Source organism: Sceloporus undulatus, chromosome 3 (assembly GCF_019175285.1).
Source record: "Sceloporus undulatus isolate JIND9_A2432 ecotype Alabama chromosome 3, SceUnd_v1.1, whole genome shotgun sequence".
Classification (NCBI taxonomy): domain Eukaryota; kingdom Metazoa; phylum Chordata; class Lepidosauria; order Squamata; family Phrynosomatidae; genus Sceloporus; species Sceloporus undulatus.
The window spans coordinates 180,726,651-180,743,969 of record NC_056524.1 but is presented as its reverse complement, the minus strand read 5'-3'; the positions used below and the strand labels follow the sequence as shown (position 1 = coordinate 180,743,969).

Sequence of the window (17,319 nt, the reverse complement as noted above, 5' to 3'; positions counted from 1 at the left end):
AAAGGACTTGAAGGCCTAGAGCAACATAAAAAAAGGTGAACCCTGTTTGCTGGATTTGGGGGTGCTGATGTGCTTTGCTATATGGCCAGCATGGCTACCCTTGGATCTGTTTTCTTAATAGTGACAGGGGGATGGTTCCATGATGTGGATTGGTTTTGCAGAGACAAGAAGCCTGGGCAGTGGAAGCAGAGGCCACCCCCCTGAGTTTGTGTCTGTTGTGTGTGTGTGTGTGTGTTTGGATGCCTTGATCCCTGCCTTTCTTAGTGGGTGGCTTCCTTCCCCCCAAGGCAGAGAGGGGTGCCTTTCCTTGGGCTGGCTCTCCCTGGGCATGTCTTCTGGAGGGGCTGGCAGTCCAAGCCCTCGCCCACGCAGCCTCCCAGCCACCCACCCACCCAGCCTCCTATTTTTGGCCCCAGACAGCCGGATCCTCCCTCCAAGAAGCCAAAAGAAAAGAAAAACCGAGGGGAAAGCCCTGGATCTCCTTCTCCTCCTCCCTGGCGTCCCTTTGCCAGCTGCGTGGGGGAAGCCCTGGTGCCAGCCAGGAGGGGGGCTGGGGTTTGGGCTCCTCTGGCTGCTTGGATCCCTGCCACCTTCCCCTGGCTGCTCCGGAGCAAAAGTGGATGGGAAGAGCAAGCCTTTCCAAGAGCAACTGCAGGGCAAGGAAGAGGAAGAGAGAGAGAAGAGGGCTTGGGGGTTGCTTTTGGAGGGGCTCTGCTAGGAAGGAAGCACCCTCCTCCCTCCTTCCATCTCCAGGGCTGGTCTCCTCCTCCTCCTCCTCTGCCTGGGTTTCCAAGGCGAGTGGAGGCAAAGGATGGGGCAGCGCAGGAGCCTGGTCCTCCTGGCGCTGCTGCTGCTGCTGCTGTGCCTGCTCTCCTCCTCGGGGCTGAGCGAAGGGAGCCGAGGAGCCGGGAAGAGCGGCTGCCCCGCCTGGTGCACCTGCACCAAAGACAACGCGCTCTGCGAGAACGCCCGCGCCCTCCCCCGCAGCCTCCCCCCGGAGCTCACCTCCCTGTAAGAGGGGAAGGGGCTGTAAGCATTGGGCCCTTTCCTTATTATGCCTCCTTATCAACTTCAGCAATGGGCTTCAGCATTCATTGATATTGCTATTGCTATTGTTATTATGTATTAATATTAACATGATTATTATTATTATTGATATTATTATTGATATTAATATTATTGATATTAATATACATCATGCGTTATGATTGGGATGCCGTTTTGGGGTACAGGCTGGAGGATGCTTGCAAGTGTTGGGAGCCTCCAGCCTTTCCAAGCCAGCTTTGGAAGGGTTGTGGTGGTGGTTGTTGTTCTTGTGTGCCTTCAAGTCAGCATAACTAGAGGTTTTTGTCTTGTTTTGTCTTTATCCCGCCTTTCTCCCAAAGCGAGACCCTAGGCGGCTAACAAAGGTCCTCCTTTCCAGGACATTTCAGTCTTCTCTCCAGGAAATGCCCTTCCATTTTGAGCATGGGTTCCTATTTATAGTAGTGCTTCTAGGGTTGTTTTGTTGTTGTTGTTGTTGTTGTTTTGGTCATCTCTCTACATTTTTCTTGCCTGTCCTACATTCTGTGGCATCTTCTCCTCCTTTGCGGTTTTGGCGGCCACTAAGCTGGAGTTGGTGTCCCCCAGAGGGGTGACTCACGGTGTTATCCCCACCGCCACCAAGTGACCTCCTCCTCTACCACACCACACAGAATCCTTAATCATGTTTTTTGTACTAAGGTGGTTATTATTATTATTAAGTTTATTATGTTTCTTTATAGCCCGCCTTCTTCCCAGTACAGGGACTCAAGGCAGCTCAAGGTGTGGTTATAACATCTGGCCCCCCTGCCTCTGGTCATTCAACACTTCTGCTGGGAAGGAGTGTGAAACATCCCTGACTGCCTCTCTTGAGATCTCATTTCTCTCTTGATATGTTGTGGTGATGGGAAACTTGTCACAACCATTTACTTTCTGTTCTTCCTCTCCTTTTGCACAGTTTGTGATTCATATAGAGTCCTTCGGTGACCATGAAGTGGTCCTCTATCATTGTGTGACTTCATGTTGTTTCTGACTTTTGGCAACCCTAAGGCAGCCATATCATGGGGGTTTCTTGGGAAGTGTCTTCAGAGGGGTTTGCCATGGCCATCCTCTGAGGCTGAGAGAGTGGAGTCACTTAAGGCCATCCAGTGGGTTTCATGGCCAAGACAGCATTTGGACCCTGCTCTCCAGAGCCCTAGTCCAACGCTCCAACCACTGCGCCATGCTGGCTCTCTGTGGTCCTTTGGCCTGGATGGTAATAAATGAGTCTTCCCTGAGTTCATGGTGTTAACGCAAGGTTTGCTTTCTTTTCCTTCCAGATCCTTTGTGAGATCTGCTTTTACTAAAATCCCAGAACGGAGTTTTGTCTTCTCACCGTCTCTGCAACTCCTGTGAGAAAGATTTATGTCATGGTTGCTTGTTATGAAACATGTGTTTTCGAAAAGTGCTAAAGTGATAGGCTTTGATATGTGTTTTACCAGGAATAGCTAGTCCAGGTCTGTTATGTAACAAAATGTACTTAGTATTCCCAGTGAAGATGATCAAAGGTGTGTCATACCTAGTTGATTATTTTTTTATGGGTGTGCTAATAATCATGATTAGTTATCATGAATATTACCAGAGTATTTGGGGGGCAATCAGTGAGGTTAAATCATGGTGCCTGATTCTTGCTGTATGAGCAAGGGATTGTTCCCATGGATTATATTCCTCAGCCACACAAATTGTACTTCATAGACATGAGAATTGTAGTGGTTCATCACAATTCATTTTCCATATGTTTTAGTATTTGCTACTAGTGCATGTTAGAGTTGTTGGCTAAATAATAGACCAGCTCCTTTCAGAGTCAAGGCATGAATTCCAATATGAGAATTCTACAAGTAAAACTCATACCAGGCAAATATTTGATGTTGCTTCAGAAACAAAAGAGGCTGGATTGGTCCCTTCTTCTACATTAAAGTTGTGGCAAATGTAAAAAATGAAAGATGGTTAATATTTCATGCAATGAGTAGAAAGCCCAGAGTACTTTTGGGGGGGAACATGTTTTGATTCAGAAGGGTCAGGATCTATATTCTGTGAGGTGGGGCAACACATAAATAATATATGGCCCCCAATGATGACTTATGTCAAGAAATATTTCAAATGTTTTTTTAAAAGTAAAAATAAGTACTTAGATATAGATATAAGTACATCCTTGTGGCAAGATCTGAGTGAACTGGTCCAGCTCGTTCTTTTTTGTTTGTATTAAACATTATATTCTGTCTGAACATAAAATATGTTCAGTTCAGATTCTGATGCTCTGATGGCTGGTACAATAACCTTTCCTCTTCTTGTCTCCTGTCATGGGAGCTGATAAGAAAGCATGCGCACCACGTAAGGTTTTGAATCCAGGACAAATGAGTAAATATAGTTACCATGGAAACCTTTATGTTGTCCCTGTACACATTATCCCACGCAAGCATTTTCAGAGTAAGAGCATATTCACAAAAAAAGGGCCAAAAAATCCATACATCGCCTGTATCGGGGAAAAGAGATGGTGGCAGGGTTTTTGTTTTGTTGCATTCATTTGTTGTTTGTGTGCCCACAAAGGGAAAGGCACATCATGAGTTTGCCATTAAGCTGTGTGACACCTCCTGCGCTGCCATCCGGCTAATGCGGCATATAGAACATGCAAGGTGGCCCATCTCAGCAGGCTTTCCAGTGACATGGCACATTTTGTTCACAGGCAACATATTGCTCTGAGGTCCTCTTCGCAGATGGAAAAACAGCTTTTGCATTTTAATGTCAATAAAAAGGCTTCCATCCACTGAACAGAAACAGTGACATTTCAGAACCCCATTTGCCAACAGAGAAGCACAGGCTTCTGTTTGTGTATTGTAACAACATAATATACATGCTAAAACAACACAGGACAGATATGCCCCGAATCAACAATTTAGGATAAATATAAACATATTGATATCACCCATTCTTTCTATACCTCAATGGTGGGGGAAACCACGACCCTCCAGCTGTTGTAAGTCTCAACTTCCATCACTCCTACTTGTCAACATGGCCTTTAGTATGGGATCATGGGGGATGCAGTCCAAAAATATCTGGAGACCCACAGATGATCCACCCCTGCTATACCTGATGCCACAGTCTGTGATAATGTCTTGATCAATATCCTGTCTGTTCAGAATAAATGGTTAGCTACTTGCCTCCTAACGAATAGTTAGATTGTTAATCAAAGAGGAATAGCTGTTGGCCCTTTTTAAATAACAATAAAAGGATGGATTCCCACACTGCCCTCTGTTATTGGCTTCCCACTTCTTCCCAAGGGATAAATGAAAAAATAAATAATAAAAAGAATGCCAAGATGTCTTGTGGAGGATGTAGTTTGAAGTTTGGCAAGTGGAATGGTGTGTGCTTGTGTTGTGTGCCTTCAAGCCAGTTCCAACGTATGGTGACCCTAAGGTGACCCTATCATGGGGTTTTACTGGGAATATCTGTTCAGAGGAGGTTTGCCATTGCCTTCCCCTGAGACTGAGAGGATGTAGTTCCCAAGTAAAAGTTTCAGCCTTCCACAACCTGACATTTTCCAGTGCTGCTAATATAGAAAATTTCAGTTTCTGAGGGCATTGAGGGGATGTAATGCAACATGGAACATGACAAACCATGGCCATAAAGGTGTATGTTTAGTAGCCTTTGATTTGTTGCTGTTACTCCAGTTGTTGCTGTTATGAGCCATCCGGTCAACCCTGGCTAATCTTATGAATGAGATAACTCAGACTTGCCCCAGTCATCAACGACGCTGCCCATTTCTTGCAAACATAAGGTCGTCGTGGCTTCCTTGATTGAGTCAATCCATCTATAATGCAGTCATCCTCTTTTCCTACTGCCTTTGACTATGTGATTTTTAAAAGCAACATAAAACACCTAAGGCCATAAATCTTATGATACAAATCTAACATTTCAAGTTGGAAAAAACTGATTATTTCCATCTGCTTTTACTTGCTTCCATGTTCCAGGAGCTCTCAAAGTTCCTCTTTCACAATCAGCCTTTCCTCACCTAATCCATCCAGCATTTAAGGAGACATCTTCACAATTGTTTCTGCAAGGATGCCTCAATGGAATATAGAAATTAATCACACACACGGTTCATAATTTGGACCATTATGCAAATCATGGGGTGAAATCAGGGGTTTAAACAGTCATTTTCCCCAGAGAGCCACATGATCGCGGTGAAGATTTACACATGATGTTGCAATTAAAGAGGACTTATCCCAGGGATAAACAGGGAATAACCATCAACAAACCATTTACAGAGAAATCCCATGAATGATTTGTTGCTGGTTACTCCTTGGTTATTCCTGGGATAACTCCTCTCTTATCACAATGTATGTGAAAATCTTCACCATGAATGCACAACTTTCCTGGGAAAATGACTGTTTAAACCCCTGATTTTTCCCATGTGTGAGAAACTCCTACCAGCCTCCCCCTGGAGAGGGGACCTGGAGTCTTCAGCTCTCATGATCCTCCATCACTTAGCTAATGGCAGTTGCATTATTTGGAGGGTACCAGGTTGGAGAAGGTTGGTGTATGCAAGTCATTTTATGTAACATCTTTTACTCTCACACCCAGATCTAGATTTTTTCCTCTTGTTATATTTATATTCCATCCCATCCCTTGTGCACCTGACTGCACACATACTTGTTTACAATTATTAAAATATGTTCATTTTAAAAATGACAATGTGGAGCACAGGAAACAAATAAATAGCAGACCATGACCCAAATATATCTCAAATAATGTTGTTTGATGACTATCAACAGAACAAGAATTTTAGTACACTGCTATACTCCTGACTAAGCAACTATCCTTTTGTTCACAGCTATAACTGTGACTGTTAAGGTTAAGTTCTACCAAAGAAATGGAGCAATTTTTCACCAATTGCTCCTCTTTGGATCAGAGCCTTACTAGGTTCTCTAGCCCTTCCTAGTAGAATTCCTGCTGAGGAAAATTAAGATGTAAGCTCCCAGCTTCTATTGGTTTTCTGGTCAGTGGCTGTTGGGTGTACAATATGTGGCCCTCCAGATGTTGTTACCCCATTACCACTAGCCAGCATAGCCAGTGGTGAGGTAGTCCAACAAGATCTGGAGCGACACATGTCCCTTATCAACAGAGAAGAGGATGTTTTTTAACCATAGAAGCAGCAACAATATCCTCAACCTACAAGAAAGATTTTTTCATGGTGCATTGCCAGATACTTGAAGGCATGGCAAAACTCCATTGCTTTATTGAACTATCTTCCAGAGCTCTAAAGAACCTGTGCCAGTTTGCATGCTGGGGAATCCAGACTTTTATAACAATCTTTCATTTCCTATGCACAGAATATAATCTTTGAGATTTACCATTATTTTTCTCTAACTGCCAGAGTCCTCAGGAAAGATTTCTGTTTGTTCTAAGAACCATATACATGTATCACATTATTTTCTTCTTTCCTATTTCTTTGTACAGATTATTCACAGCAAATAATTTTGACGTCATTAGTGGTGATGCTTTCATAGGCCTTCCTCATCTAGAATATTTGTGAGTTGAAATCTTTATGATCCAGGATTTGTGGGGAGGACTCGGCTGTCAGATATACAGACATTTGACCAAACTTCATTTATGACCTATTTACAGGTTTATAGAGAATAACAACATCAAGTCACTTTCAAATACATCTTTCCGAGGGCTGAAGTCATTGATTCACCTGTAAGTAAAAATACCAGTGGCTATCTTTCCTCCTAGTTATATTTACAAACAATATAATCCTCTATATGTTACTCAGAAGTAAATCCCATTGAATTCTATCTGATTTTCTGTTGGGGTAAGCATATAAAAGATTGCAGCTTCATTGACATTTTTATTTTGAGCGTTGTTAAGCAATAAAAAGCCTTTTTGCTGATTACTATCTCACCATTAATCGATTGATTCCACTATTAAACTGGCAATTGTTTAAACTTAAGTATCACATAATAATCCAAGTTGTGGGTTATGAGAATAATGTGAGTATAAACAGCCTGGATCCAAGGAACCATGAAACAAGCTTTCTGTTTCCATTGAGAAAGTTCTGGGTTTCTCAAAAGTAACTTCCTAGCTGCATTCTTTTTAAAAAGCAAATTGCGATAGCCATGAAAAGGAATAACATTAAACAATTCCACTGGGTACGCCCAAGCTTTTGAGCACACCTACAGCAACACTTTAAATCTTAGCTGGCTAAATAAAATCATAAAATGCCATGCATAATGTACTTTCGATGGGTGAATTAGAGTAACAATCAAATTGGTTACAGCTTAAAAATATGAATAATGCACAATTAGGACACCCATTTATTTGTTAGACACTATTTCTTTTCATTCATAGGCGTAGCACTCATAAACAAACAGTTCTCTGGGAGGGTTTAGGATGGAGCAGAGTCCCTCAGTACTAGCAGACCACAGGTCCACAGAAAGTTGCTAAACAAAGGGATCTTTCATGACCATAGACATTTCCATGGGTGTGTAAATCTGCGACTCTTGGTGTTCCTGCTGGCACCTGCCCAAAGTGCAGCTTTAGGTTAGTTGAGCTCAGTGTGGAACTGGCCTTGGATTAAGTGGATCCAAAGCCAGCTCTGTTTTCTGTAAAGGAACCATGTTAATCTCCTCAGTTATGCCATCTTGAAGCATGGTATAGTTTATTTCTTCACCATCATTTCTAGGTGAGTGGAGGTTAAAAGAAAAGGTATATCAAAAAGAAAAGGTCAGTACAGCTGCCCAAAAGACACCTCCTGTCCTGACCAAGATCAGAGCTCGCAAAGTTGCTTTTTTGACTACAGCTCCTCATATCTTCTAGTAGCATGGCTACTGGTCATACTGTATGGTGGATTCAAGGAACTGTAGTTGAACATCTAACTTTCTCAAGCTCTGTTTGATATGAACTAGCCAAGACTTTAGAATTGATGGAGGTTCTACTATTTCATTCTTTTCTTGCTCCTTCCTGTCATTTATGTTTCTTCGTTTAGCCATCAAAATATTTTTTAAAACATTACTAAGTTTTCAGCACTAAACTGAAAACACAAAACAAGAATATGTAAGTGTTGAATGTGTGGCAATGCACTTTGTAGTCCTCTTTGATCATATCCTCTTCCCAAAGAATCTAAAGGGGGAAGTGCTAGTGGTGTCATTTTAAAATCAGATTTCTTAACAGTCAGCAAAAACCAAATGTTTCCCTGTCCAATTAATTATTTGAAATCCTTTTTTTTAAAAAAGCAAAGTAAGGATACTTTTTGAAGATGTGAATGTGCCATAATTGTGTCAAAGGGGGGAAAGAATAGGGAATATTTGCAAATGCTGTTCCTTTTGGATTTTCTAACAGTACATATAAATGTTGTGTGAAATTAATTGTGCAGAACAATGGAAATTCCAGACACAAAATTGTTATGGAGTAGGACATGTAGACAGTTTAATTCTTCATACCAGAAATATTTAACTAGGCAGCCCTGTGCAACATGTTTCATGAAAGTACAGAAGACTTTTGTGAATGAGGGGAATGCAAATACTGGCCTATTTCAGATGTAATGTTATACTGTGGATGCCAGGAAGCATTCTTTTCATTCATACACCCTTCCTCCCTGTGGGGTCTCAGCGAGTAGACTGGGTGCATTCATTTTACACTAAACAGAGTTCTTCTGTGACTTGTTCAGAGAAGCCAGGATCAAACTGTAATTTGTTTAGGATCCTGGGTTGTTAACAAATCATAAACTGATAAACAGTTCCTGCAATAAGATAAAAATAAGACATCTGGCTAGTTAATATGCAGAAATGAATTCTTCTAGCTTTGTGGATGCTTCTAATCTTATGGTCAAGGGAGTGTGTGAGCATGAGGTTTGCTGTTGCTTCAACATGTAATGTTCACCATAGGCTGAATCTGCACTGTAGAATTAATGCAGGTTGACACTGCTTTAACTGTCATGACTTCATCCTATGGAATCCTCTCAAAATTATAAATCCCAGAGCTGCATATCATTGAACCATGGCAGTTAAACTGATGTCTAACTGCATTATTTCTGTAATGTAGATTCAGCCACAGTCTACCTAGTGTCCAATGTGAACCTTTACTTCATGTACAGTACATGAAATATACCCTGATCATTTATAATCATGTGCCTTAGAAAATCAAGGCAGATAATTAACATAGTTTATGAGCGACAACCCATCCCATTCATTAGTGCAAATGATTCCAGTAGACATTTCTTTTAAAAATAATATAATTAGAATTTGATCTTATCATCTCCGAGAGGCATTTAATTCTGCATCCACTTGACAATTCATTTTGAGCTGAAGTAGATTTTAAAAGTCTAACAGTTTTGACTCCCACTCCTGCTTTGAATATATTTAGATTTGTGCATGACATACACCTTGTATCTTGCACAATAAATATGTGTTATATCACATTGTAGATTATTTCGATTGAACATTCTCTAAGGCAACCTAGATTTTAAAAATTTGAAGGGTGGAATGTAAACAAATAATAATAGTAATATTATCAAGTATACACATTCCAAAGTAGCTTGCTACCCACTTCATTGAGTCCCAGCATTGTGATAAAGGTTTGCTTGATATTAAATAAATAAACATATTATTTCTAGTCACTTTTAAAAAAAATGAATGTATGAGACACAGCACAAACCAACACTTGAATAAGATAGGGAAGTTAATCAGGATTCTAATTTAATGTAGCTTGGCTCTGGAGAACAGCTGGAAGAGGACTGGGGAGGGGAGCAATCCCTAAGATGTTGAGTATGTGTTTAAATCACAGAGAGGCCAAGACAGGTAGATAAGAAGGGAGGATACTTCTAACCCTATTAGCACTGTTAACTCTGAGGCATTCTTGTTTCATTTTTAACATTAACTATAAAAGCAATTTTAAGAGCTATAGTTAGATTTTGTAGCTGGAGCATCTTTGTAGCGGGAGTATTGGTGGCTGAGGAGCAGCACAAAGGGCTTGGATGGTGGATCTTCCTCCAGAAACAGGGAGATTCATACTTTCCTATAAGCTCTGGGACATTTTTGCAGGATCCAAAGAGTATATGATTGCCCCCTATGATAACTTTGAACTTTTGAAATCCTCAACAACAAAACCCAGAAGATTGCCTCATCAAGATTCAGGTATTTGCAAGCCAACCTCACAATCGTATCAGCTGAAAAAAGGCAAGAGAAAAATAAAGGCTGTACTATCCGAAACCTGTGAAGGTTGGTGTTGTGTTTGTTTTTTTTTGGACTACAGTTCCCAGAATCCTCTAGCCAACACAATCAGTAGGAATGCTGCCAGGAGCATTCTGGTAGTTATAGTCTAAAAAGTAATTTTAGACGCTTCAGATAATATTTTAAGAGAGAAAAATGGGACCACACTGATGTAAATAAATTTTTGTGGGAAATAATTGAAAAAAATTCTTGGAGCACCACACCTTGATTTTACTTATCTATTTGCCATCAAAGCAGTTTTTATTTTCTCAAGCAGATGAGAAATGAAAGAGTGATCTGTTAGTACTAATGATGAATCTCTTCTATTTTCCTCCAGGAGTCTTGCAAACAATAACCTCCAAACGCTCCCCAAAGACATATTCAAAGGATTGGATTCATTAACCAATGTGTAAGAAAGCTATTTAATTTTTGTATTATGATTTGAAGGACCAGAGACAATTGCTCAGTAGTGTTGCTTATAGCAGGGAAGGTATTGCCTGTAGCAGTAGGTATCAATATACTATCATTGTTATTTTTTTCTAGGTCGTTCCAAACAGGGAGAAATGTGTTCCAGGAAGCTTCTAGATTAGAACTGCTGATTCTCCTCTAAAGCAAAAGAAAATCAGCTCTCACTGGGCTGCATTTATTTGTGTGTGTGCGTGTGTGTGTGTGTGTGTGCAATGACAATATTTTAAAATATCATTTGCATTGTATGAGCAGGGTGACCAGATGTCCTCCTTCTCCTGAGCATGTTGTACATATCAATCTTCTCTCCAGGAAGAATGTCAAAATATCCTCCATTTTGAGCATGACTAAGAAACATGAATTTATTATTCATATAAGGGTTTTTAGCTTTTCATTTAGTCATGCTCTGTATTTTTCTTGAATGCCCTGCATTTTGCGCTGCCTTGCCCTGTGTATGTGTATGCCCAAACCCCGATATTCTCAGCAACATCCCTTCTTTCATCCCACCACTTTCACTATTATAATTGGTGGAAATACAAGATAGGGCCTGCTCAGTGGCTGCACCTAGACTTTGGAATTCCCACCCTAGGAAGGTTAGAATGGGTTCCTCTTTGCTGTCCTTCCATCAGCAATAAAAGGCCTTTTTTATTCAGAAAGGCTTTTAGAAGTGACAGCTTTCAAGAAAAAAGGCTGTAAGAGTGTGTTGCATCATTTTGAATTGTACTATTTTAACTTCTTCTTATCCTTTGGGTTGTTTGTTTTGCCCTGTTTAAATACTGCTAATAGTTTCTATTTTAATTCTTTGTTGTTGTTGTTGTTGTGTGCCTTCAATTCCTTACTGACTCATGGCGACCCTAAGGTGAACCTTAGATATGGATAGACTAATCAGAAAGATTGAGTCGAGGCTGATTCGAGGGCAGCTAACAACAACAACAACAATAAAACTGTACCTGATATTTTCTTGGCAAGTTTCTTCAGAGAGGGCTTGCCATTGCCATCCTCTAAGGTTGCTAATTCTATTTTAATTCTATTTTAAAAACCTTTTGTGTTTTTAACATTTTAATATGTAAACTAATATGAGTCCCAATTTTGGGATATAAAGTTAATGATGATAATATTTCGGCCAGTTTTGGTGTTCTCCCAGGCATTCTGGTACCTTCATTTTATTTCTCTAGCTCTGTTTTGGTTCCATTTCATTTCGGCAGGGATGAACTGAAGTCACTCATAGTAGATGCAGTGGTGTCAAAATACTTAAATCCAGCCAAGTTATTCTAGCACTTGAGGGAGAAAATCCCACAAGTACCTGTCCCTTTACTGGCAGTGAAAATACAGTAACAGCAAATTAAATAACTAATAATTTCATGGCACAAAATCTGCTGCCTGAGCTCCCTGCCTCACTCTGCCTCATGATATGGCCTGGCCTGCTCTTCCCCCACTGTCAGATTACTTCTGGCCTGTCACTTTGCCATCCACATATTTATTGAGCAGGGTTCAAATCCTGGCTAGGAGAACACATGCCCTGTCTCTCCTGGCCATGATACTCCAGGGGCAGCCAGAGTATCCTTGCCCTGCAACTGCTCCAATCTGCCACCATTTCCTCACCTTCCATTCCTGCGCCATCCCGACTATCTGAATGGGCATCCTGCTGAGCAGCCTGGTGTGTATGCCACCACTGCAGGTCACTCGCTTATGAGGTCATAACAAGGTGCCCAGTGACAATCAAAAATAGCTTCATTTATATACTGTCTTATACTGAACTAGTAGTGTCTAAGCGGTTTACAACTGTAAGCTAATTGCCCCCAACAATCTGGGTACTCATTTTAGTGACCTCAGAAGGATGCAAGCCTGAGTCAAGCTTGAGCCCTTTTGCTGGTACTGTACTGAACTCACAACCTGATGGTTTTGAGTGAGTGGCTGCAGTACAGGCATTTAACCACTGCACCACCAGGGCTACTGGTGCCCAGCAATCACATGCTGGGCACCTTGTTCTGATCTCAAAATGAGCGACCAGTGGTGGTGGGTGGACACACTCAGCAACTTGGTGGGATGCCCATGCAGACAGCCACAATGGCATGGGAATGGCGGACTCTGGATCTTCCCGGAAGATCTGGAGTAACAAGTAAGTTATTGGTTCACCTTAGGGCCACCATAAGTTGAACCGACTTAATGGCACACAACAACAAAAAGGATGTTAAACCTGGTACGTGTTGGACATAGTCCAGACTGCCTGCACCAGAACCAGAGGTTGAGACAGGAGACATCAGAACAGGAAGATGGCACAATGGGAGTGAAATGGGCCTCTTGGCCAATGCGGGCAAGGCAGAGAGACATTATCTGTAATGTGTGGGTTGTGGGGGCATGACTTGTAAGGGATTTGAAGGAATGCAGTGTCAGTGGGCAAGACATTGCTCTTCTCTCTTTGTGTTTATAGTTATGTGACAAGGAGAGTAAGACTTTTCCAAGCATATATATGTACACTGGCAGAGTCATGTGTGGTTATGGAGGGGAGTCTCTCAGCAAGGGCAGTATTGTCAGGTGTGTTAAGATATGGGCCTTCCACAGCAAATAGGAAGTTGACACTGGGTACATATAAAACAGAGGTAGGAGATCCAGTATGGTATAGTGGTTTGAGTGTCAGACTAGGACCCCAGAAGATCAGGATTTAAATACCTGCTAAACCATGGAAAGCCACTGGATGACTATGGGCATCTCACACGTTCTCAGCCTCATGGCAAACCCCCTGAACAAATCTTGCCAAGATTTCCCATCCAGGGCTAAACCTGCTTAGCATCTAAGATCTGGTACCTTTAAGATATTTTGGCATTGCTAGCATACATAAGAGAGCCAGCATGGTACAGTGGCTTGAGTACTGGACTAGGACACTAGGGTTCAAATTCCTCTTCAACCATGGCAATCCATTGGGTGACCCTTAGCACGTCACAGACTCTCAGCCTCAGAGGAAGACAAGAGATTTGTTCCTCTGCACAAATCTTGCCAAGAAAACCCCACAATAAAGCTTAGAGTTGCCATAGGTTGGAAACAACTTGAAAGCACACAACGAAAGGAACACAACAAAAAGAAATTACAGTTGCCCACTCCTTGTGTGAAATATCTAAAAGCCCTTGACAGGAAAAGTCCAAGAATAGATAACTGTTGGAATGTTACGAAGTTGCTCTTCATAACATGTGACTTTTGCTCTAACTGGGAGTAAACCAAAGTGCAGAAACAATAGAACTGAACTAAGAGAAATCACTTGTTTTGGAATACAGCTCCTCAAAATGCCAAGCTAGCTGGGGGGTTCTGGGAGCTGTAGTCAAAAATATAACTTTTCCAAACTACAGTAGAATGCAACAACGTTGAGCCTTGAGCACCACACATATACAGTACTCTCACTTAAAAATAAGTGTTCAGCAATAGTTGCAAATAAGTAAGAAAGAGGCAATTTACCTTTTAAAAGCACTTGTATTTCACCAACACCCTTCCTCCTTTCCACTCCAGGGATCTTAGAGGAAATGCATTCAAATGTGATTGCAAACTGAAGTGGTTAGTAGCATGGCTAAGCAGAACAAATGCAACAATAGAAGATATTTATTGTGAAAGTCCACCAGAATATAAGAAACGCAAGATCAACAACCTTTCTCCCAATGAATTCGATTGCATTATTACAGGTAAATGTTTCAAAGACTTTCCGTTTAAAACACACCCAATAACATCCAAACAATGGCCTGTTACAGACTGCCAAAATAAAGCTGCTTCGGGTCTCTTTGGAGGTATGCTGTTTAAATGATGCATGCATCCTGAGAATCCGGAAGCTGCACCAAAAGCTGCACTCTGGTGCTTAGGAATGGAGTGTGGCTTTGGCGCGACCTCCGGACTCTTAGGACCCATGCATCATTTAAATAGCATACCTCCAAAGAGACCCGAAGCAGCTTTATTTTGGCAGTCTGTAACAGGCCAATGATACCTTTATAGGGAGAACCAAAATGCACAATTACATGCTGCAAGCTTTTGAAGTCAGACTGGCTTCTTCATCAGGCAAACAGGAGGAAGAAATTGAAGATGTTATTCATAGGCCTGCATTTTCTGTTTCTGGTGTTATTTCAGATGGTAGGGAAGGCTATATGCAGGCTGGCACCTCTCCTTTGGGCCATGTGGTCACTGAGAGATTTTCCTTGATTTTGAAAAAGCACATGACTTGAAGCAGACAGTACTTTCAGACAATATTACAGAGTATAGAAATTTTATTTTCAAGGGTCACAAAACGTTATGTGGTGCTTATTTCCTTGAATCTTCTGTATTATGTGTCGTTTGTTTTCTGCCATGTGGAACTTGCTGGTCAAGAGGTGTAAAGAATATCCATAGTTTTTCTTGAGTGAGAAAGAGTGTTTTGACACATTTTGACAAACTGCAAGATTTGTTAAAATTAAACTAGGGGCTACTTAGGAATCGTGAAACAGTCATAACAGTCACAAGTAACCTGCCTTGAATTCCATTGTGAGAGAAAAGTCCAGCCAGGCTAAACACTTGCTACTTGCTTTTGAATAAAAACATCAACTTCTATTTTGAGCTACAGTCTAATTAACAAGAGACATACATTTTTGAACGTAAGCAGGCTGTGAAGGAGTAACATGTGTTTTAAAGTGCACTTAAAATGAATGAATGTTGTCTTTTGATATGTACTTTTTCAGAATTTGTTGTGTTTCGAAAATTACCGTATCAGTCTCTCTCAGTGGACAGTTTCTCATACCTGAATGATGAATATGTGGTTATTGCCCAGCCTTTCACTGGAAAATGTATCTTTCTTCAGTGGGACCATGTGGAAGGGACTTTTAGGAATTTTGACAATATTACAGGTATGGATAATTGAGTTGTGCACACATTATGTTTTGTTGTTGCTGCTGTTGTTGTATTCTTTCAATTAATTTTGACATGGCAACCCTAAACTAAACCTACCATGGGGTTTTCTTGGCAAGATTTGTTCTGAGGGGGTTCTCTGAGATGAGAGAGCGTGACTTGCCCAAGATCACAGTGGACTTCCATGGCTAAGTGGAGATTCAAACCCTGATCTCCAGAGTCATAGTCCAGTGCTCAAATCACTATACTGTACTATACTGTTGCTTGCACATTACCTGATGTTTATACCAGTTAATGATACTATGCTTTCCCCCCTTTTTTGTGCAGGGATTTCAGTGGTTGTCTGCAAGCCTATCATTGTTGAGAATCGCTTGTACATCATAGTCGCCCAACTGTTTGGTGGTTCCCATATCTACAAAAGAGACATTCATGCAAATAAATTTATAAAAATCCAAGACATTGAGATTCTCAAAATCAGAAAGCCCAATGACATCGAAACATTCGCAATTGCAGAAGATGCATACTTTGCAATAGCAGACAGTTCAAAAGCCGGCATCACTACTGTTTACAAATGGAATGGGAATGGGTTTTATTCTGACCAGTCTTTGCATGAGTGGTACAGAGATACAGATGTGGAATATCTTGAAATAGCTGGAAAACCTCATTTGATCCTGTCAAGTAGTTCTCAGCACCCTGTCATATATCAGTGGAGCAAAGGGACAAACAACTTCATGGATCCTGTTGATATTCCAGACATGGAAGATGTTTATGCTGTTAAGCACTTCATGGTGAAAGAGGATATTTATGTTTGTCTAACAAGATTCATTGGTGATTCCAAAGTGATGAAATGGGGAGGATCCAAATTTCAGGATTTACAAAGGATGCCATCAAGGGGATCAATGGTATTCCAGCCTCTTCAGATAAAGAATTACCAATATGCTATTCTTGGAAGTGATTATTCTTTTACCCAAGTCTATTTTTGGGATACAGCAAAAGCCAAGTTTGTGAAGTTCCAAGAATTAAACATCCAAGCGCCAAGATCTTTCACGCATGTCTTTGTTGACAAAAAAGATTTTCTTTTTGCATCAAGCTTTAAAGGGAACACAGTGATTTATAAACATATCATAGTTGACTTAAGTGCGTGACACACAGACACACACACACACGCAGAGAGAGAGAGATACACACAGTGTGTGGAGTCTGTTGTGAGACTTCCTCCACCAATCATGAGGACTTGATGAACTTGGTGCATGACAATGATTCTCTTTACTTCCAGTCTGCGGAATGCCTTTAACAGTTGAGATTACTAGAATTAAGTATCTTCATCAATAAATGTCAAGTCTAGTGCTGTTGGGAACTGCATTTTTAAGCAAGACAAATTGTTAACTATTCTTTGAAGCCACTATGTAAATATGTACTGAAACTCCATCTGTTTTAGGTGGGAAGGAGGAAACGATAAGATGTAATTTTCCATTACGCACCTATTTGAAAACTGCCAAATAAAAATGTTTACATTTTCTTTCATATTCCAAATAGTGTTATTTGTAAGTAATATTTGTCATGGATACTTTTGCTCCAATCCAACAGTTTCCTAGTGGCATAGAGGCCCAAGAGCAGAATGCCACAAATTCTGTTTTGGCTAGAGATTAATTGAGGAGTAGCCCTATTGTTTAGGCACACGGGACGCTTTCCATCAAACTCCCCAAACCTCTTCCAACCACCAGGTTGCAAGGAA

General features: G+C 41.0%; 1 protein-coding gene across 1 annotated transcript; it reads left to right on the top strand.

The window, feature by feature from the left end:
* The first annotated feature begins 342 nt into the window (after nt 1–342).
* On the top strand, nt 343–17,108 carry LGI1 (leucine rich glioma inactivated 1). Its single transcript, XM_042460670.1, has 8 exons — nt 343–1,011; nt 2,340–2,411; nt 6,517–6,588; nt 6,685–6,756; nt 10,603–10,674; nt 14,229–14,398; nt 15,419–15,583; nt 15,912–17,108. Exons 1-8 carry the CDS (start codon nt 812–814, stop codon nt 16,727–16,729), a joined length of 1,641 nt encoding a protein of 546 aa, XP_042316604.1. The 5' UTR covers nt 343–811; the 3' UTR covers nt 16,730–17,108.
* Nucleotides 17,109–17,319: the final 211 nt, after the last annotated feature.